This window comes from Oreochromis niloticus, linkage group LG22 (genome assembly GCF_001858045.2).
Source record: "Oreochromis niloticus isolate F11D_XX linkage group LG22, O_niloticus_UMD_NMBU, whole genome shotgun sequence".
Taxonomy (NCBI): Eukaryota; Metazoa; Chordata; class Actinopteri; order Cichliformes; family Cichlidae; genus Oreochromis; species Oreochromis niloticus.
The window spans coordinates 35083580-35099310 of record NC_031985.2 but is presented as its reverse complement, the minus strand read 5'-3'; the positions used below and the strand labels follow the sequence as shown (position 1 = coordinate 35099310).

General features: G+C 40.2%; 1 protein-coding gene across 2 annotated transcripts in view; it reads left to right on the top strand.

Annotated features, from left to right (window-relative positions):
* Positions 1-15731, top strand: part of thsd7aa (thrombospondin, type I, domain containing 7Aa) — a 272763-nt gene that overhangs the window by 207126 nt on the left and 49906 nt on the right. For both annotated transcript variants that reach the window (XR_003215883.1, XM_019350980.2), the window contains exons 17-22: positions 647-800; positions 4615-4756; positions 5549-5664; positions 5750-5867; positions 13711-13856; positions 14867-15041. Coding sequence is in view for 1 of the 2 variants with exons in the window: in XM_019350980.2 (XP_019206525.1) it covers positions 647-800; positions 4615-4756; positions 5549-5664; positions 5750-5867; positions 13711-13856; positions 14867-15041 (851 nt within the window). In the remaining variant the exon portion in view is untranslated. The remainder of the gene's footprint in view (positions 1-646; positions 801-4614; positions 4757-5548; positions 5665-5749; positions 5868-13710; positions 13857-14866; positions 15042-15731) is intronic.

Here is a 15731-nt window from a genome sequence, read left to right as displayed (position 1 = left end):
TGTGGGAGTTGTGCAGTTCTTTAAGTGAGGGGAGTGGACAGCTCACTATCCACTGGGCGACCTGTATAACCCTGCGGTGCTTTCTCTTCTGTGCTACTGTGCAGCTGGAGAAGGATTCCAGGATACTTTCTACTGTGCAGTGATAGTAGGACACAAACAGTTTCTCAGAGATGTTATTCTTTCTGAGAACCCTCAGAAAGTAGAGTCTCTTGTGGGCTTTCTTCACTACCTCAGCAGTGTGCGTTCCCTAGGTCGGGTCCTGCCTGATCATTTCACACATAATGTGCTGATGGAATTTAGAAAGCACAGATTTTAAATCCACATGGTTAAAGTCCCCAGCCGGGACTGGCCTTCGTGTCCATTATCAGTGTCTGACCTCACAAATGTGCTTCTTGAAGAATAGTCAAAAATCCCCATCATATGGAAAGTCTTCCCAGAAGAGTTGAAGCTGTTATAGCTTCAAGGATGGGTCAACATAATGTTAAACCATTTTCATTAGAAAAAATATTTTTTGGCAATATAGAGTACATCTGGTTTAATATCCAGATATTTAGCTTTACAAAGACTATTAGACCACATGTATTTATGTTTATTAACAGCTTTAGTTAAAGTGAAACTAACTTTTGCTTCAACGTTTTGTGACCAGGTGTATGCTGAACACTATAGACGGGCCCTCTGAACAGGTGGAGGACTACTTGTGTGACCCAGAGGAAATGCCTTTGGGGGCCCGCAAGAGCCACCTGCCCTGCCCAGAAGACTGTGTGTTGTCAGACTGGGGAGCTTGGAGTCCATGTCCACTGGTAAGGATGGCATGATGATGGCATGGCTTTTTTTTTTTCTCTAAATCTTACATTATTTCTGACATGTTGCCTTTATTATATAGTGGATAGTTGAAAACAGAGTTAAAGTAGTGGTTTTGAATTCAGAGATCTAGTGAAGGTAATAGTAATAGAGGAACCCCTCCTGTGTCAGCTAAACCCGCTCTTCATGCTAAAAAGGCACTCTGTGAATATGTACATATGTTTGTTGATGGGTGAATGTGTCTTGTGGTGTAAAGGCAGTTTAAGAAAGATGAGCATGCTGCATAAAGTGAATTCTAATTTCCCATATATGTAAATAGATTGAACCCAGCAACTTTAGAGTTTTAAGACTTCTCAGCCAATCAGATTGTCTCGTATTTCTTTATGGCTATTGTGTAATGAAGTTAAAAACCATTACATTGGATACAGTAGTGATATAGTTTAAAGCCTTGCCCTGCTTTGTAGCATCATTTTCAGATTCTCAGTGAGTTATCTTAATTACCAGATGAAAGTCAGCGATTATTGACCCAAATTGTTTATAATCTAACAAGTTACTATAATTAACTGATGAGACTGGTAATACAAATGTTCCCAAACTTTGCACAAAAATGAAAAGAAATTTAAATGAAAAATAACTGTGGATTAACTCTCTTATTTCTAAGTCATCATAGGTGGTAATCTTAACCCTATATTTTGAACAAGGCCAAAATTTCACTCATTATTACAGTCCAGAATGGGATATATAGTATGTAGTTCCAATTAATTTACCAATAGGAGAGAAGATGAAAATCTGGCAGCCAATGGTGGGAAAAAGTAAAAGCGCAGCACCAACGTGAGGAGCTAAACAATTTGGAAATTAAGGTGCTTTTAAACCAGTCAAGACATATACTCTCACCAGCATATCCTGGGTTAGAATAGGGCTGGCTCCCAGTTGGACTTGTCCAGAACATCTCACCTAGATGATGCTCAAGAGGTCAGATGCACGAAGGACCTGAATTGGCTCCTTTTGATAAGGAGGAGTAAAGGCTCTAATTTCAGTCCCTTCAGCATGACCAAGCTCTAACCCCATTTCTAAAGGAGAGCCAAGACACCCTTCAGAGGAAGCTAATTTCAACTGTTTGTATTTGTGATCTCATTTTTTAGTCACTACCCAGAGCTTGTGGTCATAGGTGAGGGTAGGAAAATATATTGCTCAGTAAATCAAAAACTTCTCTTTCATACTCAATGCTCATGCTACAGCAGTAGCATTGCTGTATATGTTGCACGAATCCATCTGTCAGTCTCCTTCTACATTTTTCCCTCTTTAGCGAATAAGGCTCTGAGATACGCAAACGTATGTACTTGGGGCATGAATTCAGCCCCACCCCAGGATAGACAGTTTAACTTTTCCCAGGTGAAAACAAAGGATTCAGACTTGGAGTTGCTAATTCTTATCCCAGCCACTTTATACTCAGTTGCAAACACCCTCAGTGTAAGCTTTATGTAACTGCTTAATGACACCAACAGAAGCAGCATCCAAAAGTCCAAGAAATGCATGATATGATTACAGAATCAGCCTGCAACCAAGTGTGTCCCAGTGCCAAATGCACTTATGAAAACTCTCATGCTTATTATAGACAACCTGTGAACAACAAAGAAGTCCAGGGACAGCGCAACGCTCAGGTTTAGGTTAGGTAGGATGTTGCTCCCGATCACACTCCACCAGGCTTCAGTGTCATTGCTCACATGAGTGCTGAGGTCCCCAAGGACAACAAATCAGTCCCCACATGGGGGACCTTCAAGCTATCAGCCAGGCACTCCCAGGCTGTGTACTCTGAGCTGATGCTTGGGGCATAGGGAAAAACAACAGTGAGGACCTGTTCTCTTACCCCAAGGTGCATGGAAACATCCACTTGAGAAAACTACCAGCAAAAAGAAGTATACCTACCCTAGTTCACTACCTCTTACTGAATGCAACTCCAAAGTGGAATAAAGATTAGCCCGTCTCCAGGATACTAGATCCAGAACTTGAGCTGTGTGTTGAGCTGAGCCAAAATAAATCCAGCTGGTATTGCTCAGTGTCACGTATTTTTTTGTATGTTAATTCAATTCACTTTTATTTATATACCGCTAACAAAATCGTGTCAACACACTTTATATAGTGAGACCTATTAAATCCGGTTCTTTTGTATTCTTTACAGCCAAAAAAGGACACAGCTCAGAAGTGGTCTTATTAGTTTAAAATGATCTTTAATTTTACATATCCAAATATGGAGACCCAAGCACAACAAACACAACCTCACGTCTGAAGCACAAACAGGAAGCCTAGTTATATTTATATACTTCATCTAAACGTCACCCACACTTTAAGTTTCGATCAAACAGCCTAGTTGGTTTCACTTTCACTTCATTCTAGCTGCAAAAGCATGCTCTGCAAAAGCCTGCAGTTTCCTCTCTGCACTTTTTGGCACAGAGTTAGACCTTTCTTCTATAAAGCAATATGACCAGCAAATACACATTCAGATTATAAATTTAAACCTCAACAGACCCTACATTATTTAAGAGAGAACCACAATGACCAATCGCCAAGTGCTTACTCTATGTGCAAGCACTTGGCGATTGGTGGGAAGTAAGTGCCCCTTTTCAACAGGAGCTCTCTGTCAGAACCAGACTGCAGTGACCAACTAAGGGTCAAGGGAAAAGAAGAGACAAAAGGTGAGGATAGATAGACCACTAATAACAAACAGGACAAGACAGTTAACAATGTGCAAAAGTGCCATATAAACAAGTCAGGACTGAAAAGAAGAAAGAATGGAAGGAATGAAAGTCCAACACGAGTCTAGACGTAGAGCAACATAACAAAGGGATTTTTGTTATGTTGCTCTTATTTACAAAAAATCTAAACCTTTAAAAAGATAATAACAACAGAAAAAAAAGAGTCCACAGCAGAGGGACTGGATAGCTAAACATTGTACTTCCCATTCTACTTTTGGAAACTCAAGAAACCATAGGTACCATAGGTATGGTAGGTGAATGTGAGTGTGGACAATTGTCTGTCTCTATGCGTACCCCACCTCTTGTGTTAATGTAGCTGGGATAGGCTCCAACCCCTCATGACCCTGAATTGGATAAGAAGAGGAGATTGGATGGATGGATGGATGGATGGATGGAATGAAGCAAGGAAAGAAGGAAACCATAAGTAAACAAAGTGCTCTTTTGGGATGTCATGGAGCCTTGATCATATATTTTGAAGAAGGCTGTGACTTATATTTTTGGGAAAATGTGAATAGATTTTCCTGTGTGCCAATTAAAATGATCATTTTCTCAGTTCTCTGTTGCCAAAACTTGGATTAACTGTGAAATAAAAACAATATTCTGATTGCTGAGGGTTAGAATTACAGTTGAGATTATCACTGATGATGACTTTGACCTCTGAAGGTGAAGATATGAATTAGGCCTGATCATTCAAGACTTTGTGTGTGAAAAATGCAGTTCTCAAATCAGGAACACATTTCCCCAACCACAATAGCCTTTCTCATAGTTTTAATACAAACTGCTAGTGTTTCAATGCAAGATATGATGCACTTCTCACTTGAATCTCACAACTCATCAAAAGAGTTCAAATTTCAGTCAAATTTCTTCTGTCTGTCTGTCTGTCTGTCTGCAACATAGGAACATCAAAAGGCTTTATGTCCCATGCTTTTAATGTGTGGTAAATGGTAAATGGAACTGTATTTGTATAGCGCTTTACTAGTCCCGCCTAGGGACCCCAAAGTGCTTTACACATCCAGTCATCTTATATAAAACAGTCAGAACCTTTCCCTCTGCTTTTCAGCCATGTAGTGAGAACAGCACCCGGGAGAGGAGTGCTTACCCGCTCCGACAGCCAGGAGAAAAGAAGGAGTGTCCTCCCACTAAAGAGACAGAGCCATGCAAACTCAACAGGAACTGCTTTCACTACACCTACAACATCACTGGTCAGCATTAACCTGTTCAGATTTGTTTCCAAAGAAGTTGGGATATTATGTATGCTCATAAAAACAATGAATGCAAGTCAATGAAATTCTGTACTTAAAGCAGGGGTCTCAAACTCTAGGCCTCGAGGGCCAGTGTCCTGGAGGTTTTAGATGTGTTGATCCAACACAGCTGATTTAAACGGCTAAATTATCTCATCAACATGTCTTAAAGTTCTCCAGAGGCCTGGTAATGAACTAATCATTTGATTCAGGTGTGTTGACCCAGGGTGAGGCCTGGAGTTCGAGACCCCTGATTTAAAGACACGGCATGGTGTAGTGTTTAGCACTGCAAATTCAAAGCAAGAACATCCTGGGTTTAAGCTGTTCAGTGTCCTTCTGTGTAAAGTTACTGGTTCACTTGCCTGTGTGAGTTTTTTCTTCTGCAATCCAAAGACATGTATGTTTAAATCCTCACAGGTGTTAATGTGAGCATGAATGATTGTCTTTTTGTGTTGGATTTGCGATCTGATTGCAATCTTTCACTGAGTGTACACCCAGCATGCATGGATGAATGGAAGGAAGGAAAACAGAATGTCAGTTCTTTAAACTGAAACTTTGGCCCGGTCATCAAAAAGTATTTTATGGGCCAGAAATAAGCAACTCGGGGTCAGTACCTTGCCCAGGCATACAGACTGAAGCAGCCAGAGATTGAACCACCAACCTTCAGACTAATAGATAACCTACTCTCCTACCTCCTGAGCTACAGCCACCCCTGTTATGCTGACCTTTGGCTAATTAAATGTGTCTCTTCAGAATGGAGTACCTGTCAGCTCAGTGACAAAGCAGTGTGTGGAAATGGAATCAAAACCCGCATGCTGGACTGTGTGCGTAGTGATGGTAAATCTGTAGACCTCATCTTCTGCAAAGAGGTGAGATGTGTATTACTGCTTGCCTTTTAAACCTTTGTAAATGGTTCTGTTTGAGTTCATGAAATACTAATGATATTTCTTGCAGCTTGGTCTGGAGAGAAAGTGGCAAATGAATGCATCCTGTGTTGTGGAGTGTCCTGTGAATTGCCAGCTGTCTGACTGGTCACCATGGTCTGACTGTAGTCACACATGTGGACTGGCAGGTAAACAAATCCAGGGAAGAATTGGAATTAACCAGTTACATTTATCGCAGTAGTGTATTGCTACTATGTGCTAATGTTTAAGTCCAAGCTTCTCTAATCATATATGTTTCCTTTTAAGTTTTCTGTACTTTATCTGCACTGCACTGTATTATTTTACAGATAGAAACTGTTCACAGCTCAGCTGCTCTAACAGGAATGATAAACACAGGAATAAAAGTGAATGTGGGAATTACAAACTTTTACTTCATGTAGATTGTCCAAATGCTTTACAAATGTTCTCTTAGCTGGAGTTGCTGGTTATAGTGGAGGAGATTTCCCCACCTGGTGACTCCAATGTCCTACTTCAACGGCACGCCTGATCTGAACTTGAGTGGCTCAGATTACTGGATTTTTACTCAATTTGTGATTGTTCATGTGCACATGGCACTAGTACGCCCTAGGTCAGGGGTCGGCAACCCTAGGCACGCGTGCCACAGTTGGCACGTGAAGGGTTAACTGATGGCACGACCAATGCTGGACTGGCCATCGGGCTTTTGCTCGGTGGCCGGGTGACTTTTTTCCCCTTTGTAACCATATAAACAATGAAAGGTGGTGGATTGGCCAGATGCTGGTCGGTGTGTACAAATAACTCAGTTGTTTGGTGGTGGCTATGGCGAAGCTTCCTCAGATTCAGTAAAATTAGCAAGTGGTGGAGGCCAGCAGGTGGATGAGAGAAAGGGGAGGCAGTAGGAGGAACGACCCGAGGCAGCCGCCGGTCCGAGTCTCAGGTGAACTGAACTTCAGGTAAGAAGTTATGACCTGCAGTCTATCTGGGTCAGATATAAACCAAGTTTAGGTGGAGTTTATTTTCGTTGTGCTGACTTTTTACAGTCAGTTACAATAACTGGTACTGCGTGCTAGCTAGCATGACGGAGTTTCTATACAGCTGGGTGGGTGCTTTGATGTTAGTGATACCATAGTGAACTTTATTTTATTCATAAGGTTAGTTAGTAGAGTTGCCTGTAAAAAGACGGAATCGTCTCGTATTCAGAGAAAATATTACGCGTTTCGTATTGAGGTGAAAAGGAACACAGTTTGTCCCAGACTTCAGCTAGAATGGGGAAAAAAAAGACACAAAGCTGGAGTTATTCTGTCGTTACGCTGTCAGCTGTTTCTTCTTCTCTCATTCTCCCCCTCCCTCTGCTCAATCATGAAACGATCAATGATCAGCTGATCGGCTTTTCTCTCTTGTTTGTTTATCGCCCACTTTGTGCCAGAAAGAGGAAACCAGCGGATGTCGCGCTAAACAACAGCAGCACGTTTAAGCTTGATCAGCTGTTGTTAGAATTTATTTAATATTTCTTTCTAGTATCAGCTGATGTTTGCTGTAGCCACAGCTGTAAAAGCTGCTGGTCATGATGGTTTGTATATCTGGTGAGAGGGAAACATGCAGATGAAACCAGGAGATGTCCTTACTGAATCATCAGAGCTGAACAGGTGATGGAGAAACAGGTTTACCTTTTACGTGACATTAATGAGTTGAAGGGAAGTTATGAGCTGTTTCTGAGAGACAAATAACACCAGGATCCTTTTCTAAGTAGCTGACAGCTGGTAACTGTGCAGGGGCGGGTCTAGCAAAGTGTTGCCAGGGGCCAGGTAGGGCATTAACAGGGAAAGGGGGGCACAAAGAAATATTTTCTTATTCTCGTTTAAAATGTCTGGGTGTTATTAAATAATTATCTGAAGCTTACAACCAAATTTTTTATCTGACATAAAATGTATAGAAATCATACATATAACATCGAAATAGCTGGAATCTACAGCTGTGCGTGTTCATGGAGTTTGCATTTTCACCTGCTGGACATCACTACCTGACAAGTTTGACTGTCTTCAGAACATTGCAGAGGCCTTATTGACAGTATTTGGCTCTACATATCTGTGTGAGCAGATTTTCTATCACGAGTGTCCTCAGGTAGCCGTCTGAATGCTGGACACTCTGAGACCTGTGTCTCTTAGTGGGAGACCAGAGATCACATTAACACGTGTGTCTCTGTATTAACAAACATGCCATATTGGCCCAGTTTATTTTTCTTATCATTGTTGTGAGGAGACCATAAATAGCATTTGTATTTTCTGTATTTGCTGTAATGGAGTTCTAGTTATGGATAAAAAGTGTCTTTTTTTTTTTTTGTTTGTTTCAAAATAGCTGATAACTATTCGCTGATAGCTGCCAACATCTGCAAACAAATATAATTCTATAAAGTGGTTCTATATAGTGTGTAACTGTTAATACAGGGAGTGCAGAATTATTAGGCAAATGAGTATTTTGTCCACATCATCCTCTTCATGCATGTTGTCTTACTCCAAGCTGTATAGGCTCGAAAGCCTACTACCAATTAAGCATATTAGGTGATGTGCATCTCTGTAATGAGAAGGGGTGTGGTCTAATGACATCAACACCCTATATCAGGTGTGCATAATTATTAGGCAACTTCCTTTCCTTTGGCAAAATGGGTCAAAAGAAGGACTTGACAGGCTCAGAAAAGTCAAAAATAGTGAGATATCTTGCAGAGGGATGCAGCAGTCTTAAAATTGCAAAGCTTCTGAAGCGTGATCATCGAACAATCAAGCGTTTCATTCAAAATAGTCAACAGGGTCGCAAGAAGCGTGTGGAAAAACCAAGGCGCAAAATAACTGCCCATGAACTGAGAAAAGTCAAGCGTGCAGCTGCCAAGATGCCACTTGCCACCAGTTTGGCCATATTTCAGAGCTGCAACATCACTGGAGTGCCCAAAAGCACAAGGTGTGCAATACTCAGAGACATGGCCAAGGTAAGAAAGGCTGAAAGACGACCACCACTGAACAAGACACACAAGCTGAAACGTCAAGACTGGGCCAAGAAATATCTCAAGACTGATTTTTCTAAGGTTTGAGAACATGGTTGTTGTTCAATAATAAAATTATTCCTCAAAAATACAACTTGCCTAATAATTCTGGACTCCCTGTATTCCCAGCTTCTCTCTGAATGCTGTCAAAGTTCTGATGCCAGAGGTTCCCAGTGCATCCTTCCTATAAATTTGGGTGTGCGAGGCCTCTCCACCATCCTACCCTGCCTTTTGATCTAACTACCAGATGTTGATCTGTTAAATGCTTAGCTTCTCTCTTCTCCAGAGTCTCAAAAAATATGGCCAGATTACAAAATCAATCATTTACCTAGGGCAGGGGTAGGCAACCTTTCTGATGGCGAGTGCCATTTAAAATTTCCTCAGAAGTCAGTGTGCCATATGATTGCATTAGCAATAAATTTAATAACGCTCTATACAGGGAGTGCAGAATTATTAGGCAAGTTGTATTTTTGAGGAATAATTTTATTATTGAACAACCACCATGTTCTCAATGAACCCAAACTCATCAATATCAAAGCTGAATGTTTTTGGAAGTAGTTTTTAGTTTGTTTCTAGTTTCAGCTATTTTAGGGGGATATCTGTGTGTGTGCAGGTGACTATTACTGTGCATAATTATTAGGCAACTTAACAAAAAACAAATATATACCCATTTCAATTATTTATTTTTACCGGTGAAACCAATATAACATCTCCACATTCACAAATATACATTTCTGACATTCAAAAACAAAACAAAAACAAATCAGCGACCAATATAGCCACCTTTCTTTGCAAGGACACTCAAAAGCCTGCCATCCATGGATTCTGTCAGTGTTTTGATCTGTTCACCATCAACATTGCGTGCAGCAGCAACCACAGCCTCCCAGACACTGTTCAGAGAGGTGTACTGTTTTCCCTCCTTGTAAATCTCACATTTGATGATGGACCACATGTTCTCAATGGGGTTCAGATCAGGTGAACAAGGAGGCCATGTCATTAGTTTTTCTTCTTTTATACCCTTTCTTGCCAGCCACGCTGTGGAGTACTTGGACACGTGTGATGGAGCATTGTCCTGCATGAAAATCATGTTTTTCTTGAAGGATGCAGACTTCTTCCTGTACCACTGCTTGAAGAAGGTGTCTTCCAGAAACTGGCAGTAGGACTGGGAGTTGAGCTTGACTCCATCCTCAACCCGAAAAGGCCCCACAAGCTCATCTTTGATGATACCAGCCCAAACCAGTACTCCACCTCCACCTTGCTGGCGTCTGAGTCGGACTGGAGCTCTCTGCCCTTTACCAATCCAGCCACGGGCCCATCCATCTGGCCCATCAAGACTCACTCTCATTTCATCAGTCCATACCTTAAGGCTGTGAATGTCATAGGGCCAGTTTGATTGACATGCCTCTGCAACGTTGCGTGGAGATCTATTGTAGGGTGGTGCCTCTGCATTGGTAGACTGGGTGTTGGTTCCCATCTTGAAGAAGGCTTGCTGGAGGTTGTGCTATAGGGAAATCGCACTGTTCAGCATCCCTATGTCTATGTCAGGGTACTGACGAGTAAAGTCCATTAATTGAACCTCTGATTCAGGTGGAACAATGTAGTTTTCTTCCTTGTCATAGTTATCGGACAGAAACAGTTGGAGTGACGACTGTTAAGTTGCTGCCCCATCTAAGAGTCTAACTATGTCAGATGTCTTAAGGCTACTTTGTAGGTGGCTGACAGATGGTGTTGTAAGCCACCATCTCTGTTCAATGATGGTCATTCACATTGGACACAGATGGCCACAGAAACAGAAATAAGGATTACTGAACTAACACAACCTGAAGCAGAGTCAAATCTGGATGAAGGTTTCAGGTACGCTCTCCAGTGCAATAATTTCTCCATCCAATCTCCATCATGATCCTGAAACACTTGGTAAAAACGCCTCTAAGGCTGGAGGGAAACAGTATTAATGCAAACATGGAAAGAAAGCTCTTAAAACATGTGGTTTTCCCAACTAGGCCTTCATCGCATAAATGCAGATAGATAGAAAAGGTCAGACACCAACTTGGGAGAGACAGAATGGCAAACAGAAGAACATAGTCATTCAAGTCAGGTTTGTTAGAGAAACCCCGGAGAATTTTCTCCAAGCATGACATTGCAGTGCACTTCAGATCCAGCCACACTCTAAGACAATTTCTGGTTCATCCCAAGGACAAAACTCTCAAACACAAGTTAAGCTGTGCAGTGGTGTGAGCAGTGCTCAGATTCCTACATTGGAGAAACCAAACAGCAGTGTTGGGCAAGTTACTTTGAAAAAGTAATTAATTTTAGTTACTTTTTTGAAGAAGTAACTAGTAACTTAGTTAGTAACTGAGTTACAAGATTCTAAATGTAATTAACTACTTGAAAAGTAACTATTGCGTTACTTAAAAAAAAAAAAATGTTTAACCCTCTGGGGTCCAGGGTATAATTGGCCATTTTCACTATTTTTGATGTTTCCTCTACATTTCACCTTTAAAAACTATTTACTTTGCCTTGTTTGGTATCATTCTTTTCAGCACAACCACACGTGTCTGAATTTACAGTTATGTTTTCATTTTGACATACTGTATTTTTACCAACCACAAACATGTTTACTGAATCATATTTCATAACTTTAAATGCAAATATAAATTGCCAATTTTAAAATCATATGCACAAGCTTTGCAAACAAAGTTATTTGCAGCCATTTACCTTTTACCCCTTTTTTAAATAACCATTTCAAACTATTTACAGAACAATCAGCTGTTCTGCATTCAATAAGATGCCACACAAATTATTTGTGCCACTGCAAAAAATAATTTCTGTCCACTATAAAGGAGAACATCACTAGTCTGACACCTGGAGACAGCAGTCACCTCATTGTTCTGACACACAACACAAAACTATCCACAACACTACACACTAAGTACACAAGACAACACATTAACTACACACTCCAAACATACTAAACATCACAAATCTCTCACATCTCAAAACTCTCTCTCTCGCTCTCTCGCCGTCACTCCTAAAACTTCCCCCTCTTCCTAAAAAACCAAATGTCATGTTGCCATTCATTTTCATGAATGGCAACATTTTTTGATTGGTTAACATGGTGCATTTTTCCACCAACATGAACAGGCTGCTTTTTGTTTTGTTTTTTTTATTTTTTGGTCATAAGCAGAGAGTGCTTATGCTTGCTAGCGCTGTCCTTAGACAGTAAACGTGACGAAACTATTCAAGAAAAACAGGAAAAAGCGCGCGCAGCTGCTTAAAGCTATAGCGTCCAGATTACTTACAGCTACTTCTGTGCAACTGATATAAGATGCGGTAAGCTGAACACAGCTTCAACTGTCTGTTTGTTGAAAAATAGTAACGCGACCGCACCGCATTTTCTTGTTAGTAATGGTAACGGCATTGTAACGATAGGAATAGTAATTAGTTAGATTACTCGTTACTGAAAACAGTAATGCCGTTAATAACGCCGTTATTCCCATCACTGCCAAACAGCTGCTCCGTAAACATGTGACACAACATGGAAGAGCCATCCCGACAGGACAAGACTCTACACCTGAATCATGCCAATGTTCACATTTTGGAATTAAGGACAGATGGTTTGAGTGAGGGGTAAAAGAAACCATGTATGTCTACTGTGAATGACCGTCTTTAAACACAGAGGTGGTGGCTTATGATACCAGCTGTAAGCTACCTTCAATGCAGTTTGAGGTCCTTTCCCATTTTGCGTCAGGTGACTTCAATAGGCCACATAATAGGGTGAGGTATGGTCTCACAGTGGTTTCATCCGAAACCCCTGGTGGTGGTAATAACATGTTCCTTTTTTCACACCTGTGATGATGCACAATGATTAATAGGGGGTCAATTACCTTCCTAATGGACAACCCCACTAGGGTTTAAATACCCAGGACTCTCCAGCTTTTGATTTTAGAACTTAAGAAGCCTCTTGGATGAGAAGTGAAACAGTCCAGTTGCCTCCTTCAAACTCCTTTTAATACACAGTGAATCTGGTAAAATGGACTCTTGGCGTTCTCTCCCCATATTCCCAGTTGAAAAAGAAGTGCAATTTCAACAGTATGTCTCAGAAATTCTGTTGTCGTAATTAAAGAAACCTGACAATACAAATAAATAAATGTGTAAAATTCCTTAAAAAAATATTTATTTACTTTTTACTTTTAAATTTCTATAGTAGATAGAAATAAAACAGGATTTTTTCTGTTATTTAATTGTTTATCTCTTATTTAATTTGTTTGGTATAGTTTGAATGCCAAGGTCCTGGGGTTTGACCATGTGTTTGGAGTTTGTTTGGCTTTGTGTTTAGCATTGTTTGGCCTTGTTCACTCTTTTAGGGAATTATCTTGTTCTGATGTTCAGTTATGAGAGCCCTTGGTGCTAGTTCCTAGTTCAGAGCTTTGTTCCATTTCGTGTCCTGTTTGTCTTGGTCTTGCCTCTCTGTGTCCTCCCCGGCATCCCTTGTGTATAGTCAGTTATGTCTGTTTATGAATGTCAAGTTTGCTCTCTGTCTCTCGCACTCTTTCTCACCTGTGTCTCGGTTTTAGTGATTTCCTGTTTTGTTGTGATAGTAACTTGTCTTGTGTGTGCCATGTTCAGTTTGGCTTCCCCTGTCTTGTTAGTTAGATTATGTCCAGCCATGTTCCCCAGGTGTTTCTTGTCTGCCCCAGTTCCCTCTTGAGTATAAATAAATAAGCAAGTCTTTGTGATAAAACAGTGATCTCACAATAATGGGGGACTGAGGTTTAGACACTGTAGAACTTCAAAAATAAAGTTAAACTGGAACATTTGTTTTTAGTGTGAGGCTGTCATCATGAAAATATACACAATACTGTCTTTATGTTCCGAGTAATTAACGCTATCCTCAAAGTTATCCTATTTTTTTTTTTTTACCCAACTATTAATATTTGAATTGATCCATCCCCCCCCCCTTTTTATCTGCTTTTTGGCAGGCAAACTGTGGAGGAGACGGACAGTGATCCAAGCTCCGCAGGGTGATGGGAGGCCATGTCCATCCCAGATGGAACAGTGGAAGCCCTGCCTGGTGAAGCCCTGCTACAGGTGGAGATACAGCGCCTGGTCTGAGTGCAAATCTGAGGTCAATCAGCCTTCCTCTTCTTCGTCATCAAAGTTACCAGAATAGTGAAACACTGTATTTAATTTTCATTAGTCACTAATTTCACTAGAGTCATATTAAACCATCCTGGCATGCTCACCTAGATGAGGAAGGATAGTCCAAAATCGAGGTGTCTCACAAGATGCTGTCACGACACCTTGTGAGACTTTCCAGAGGACTGACATTGACCAACATTGTTGTGACTTTTGCCATTTCACTATTTAGTAAGCCCTAAAAGACATGCTGTGACTCTTTCACAGCATGTCTTTATCTTGTCTTCCTTCTCTCACCATAACCGGTCGCAGCAGATGGCCCCGCCCCTCCCTGAGCCTGGTTCTGCCAGAGGTTTCTTCCTGTTAAAGGGGAGTTTTTCCTTCCCACTGTCGCCAAAGTGCTTGCTCATAGTGGGTCATTTGATTGTTGGGCTTTTCTCTGTATTTAGTATTGTAGGATCTACCTTACAATATAAAGCGCCTTGAGGCGGCTGTTGTTGTGATTTGGCGCTATATAAATAAAATTGAATTGAATTCAAAATTTAGACTAAGTATTCATAAGAACTTAGTTAACAGTTAACATGACAAATGTCTTGACTTTATTTTTATCATTATTATTATTATTATTATTATTATTATTATTTTTATTATTATTATTATTATTATAAGCCTCTCCTTTTAAATTGCCATGTTAACCTGAAGGATGATATTATTATTATTATTATTATTATTATTATTATTATTATTATTATTGTTATAATAGTTTAATATTTAACTCATTTCAAACAGCGTCTAGTAGTTCTTTACTTTCTTTTCTTTTACAATTGTTTTTTAAACTTACAAAGGACTAACACAAATGTTTTAAAATCATTTGAAGGCCTAGCAGCTGAATGTGATTAAAGCTACCAGCTAGCTATTTATGAAAGACTGGGCTGCAGAAGTTAAATGTCGATTGAATTGTATCCATATTTAGTGTAATTCTGTTTGCTTTTCCATTAGGGAGCGAGGTGTGGAGAAGGTCTGAGATTCAGGAATGTGTCGTGCTTTGTGTCAGATGGTTCAGGTCGACAGGATGGTAGTGTGGTGGACGATGAACTGTGTGGAGATTTGGAGCCCTCAGTAGAAGGAAACACACAAATAGTTCTGCAGGAACCCTGTACTGTACCCTGTCCAGGTAGGTTGTTGTTGAATCCATGAGCCAGTGGTAACTTGTCTGCTACCACTGGACCCAAACTCAAGACTATTCACTCAAGTATTACAGTTAATGTGTTTCACTATTAAATACACTGACTTCTGTCAGTTAATATTGTTAATATTAAAAGAAATTCTGCTGTGCTGGTTTTGAATATTTCATCATCTGATGGATTCTGACTTTTGTATGTAAATAAGGAGCTTTGCTTACACACAGTAGTTCTTTACAGAGTTCCACAGGGTTCTGTGCTAGGACGTTTTCACATTACACATTACCCCCAGATAATGTCATGTCCAGTTAAATTCCTCTGTGAAGGCAGACAAAACAAAGCAGTTATCACAACTGAAGGCATGTCATAAAGACCCACAGGGCTGGATGTAGTGTAATTTTCTACTTTTATGTTCAAACCAAACTGAACCTATTTTTTTAATTTGAATCTAAAAATCTCAAAAACAAGTGCATAACTATGTACATAGTTTGGATAGTTTTGACCTTCAGTTATACCTTGAAGTTGTCATGCAGGATATGACTTTAAATTTGCATATTAATAAATGCTATAACAGGAAACATTGTCTCAGAATGATGCTAAAAAACTTGCATTTGTTACTGCTTGGGAGGATGACTTTAATTATTTATCTGATTGTTCTAAAAGCCTTTTGTTGAGCTCTCTTT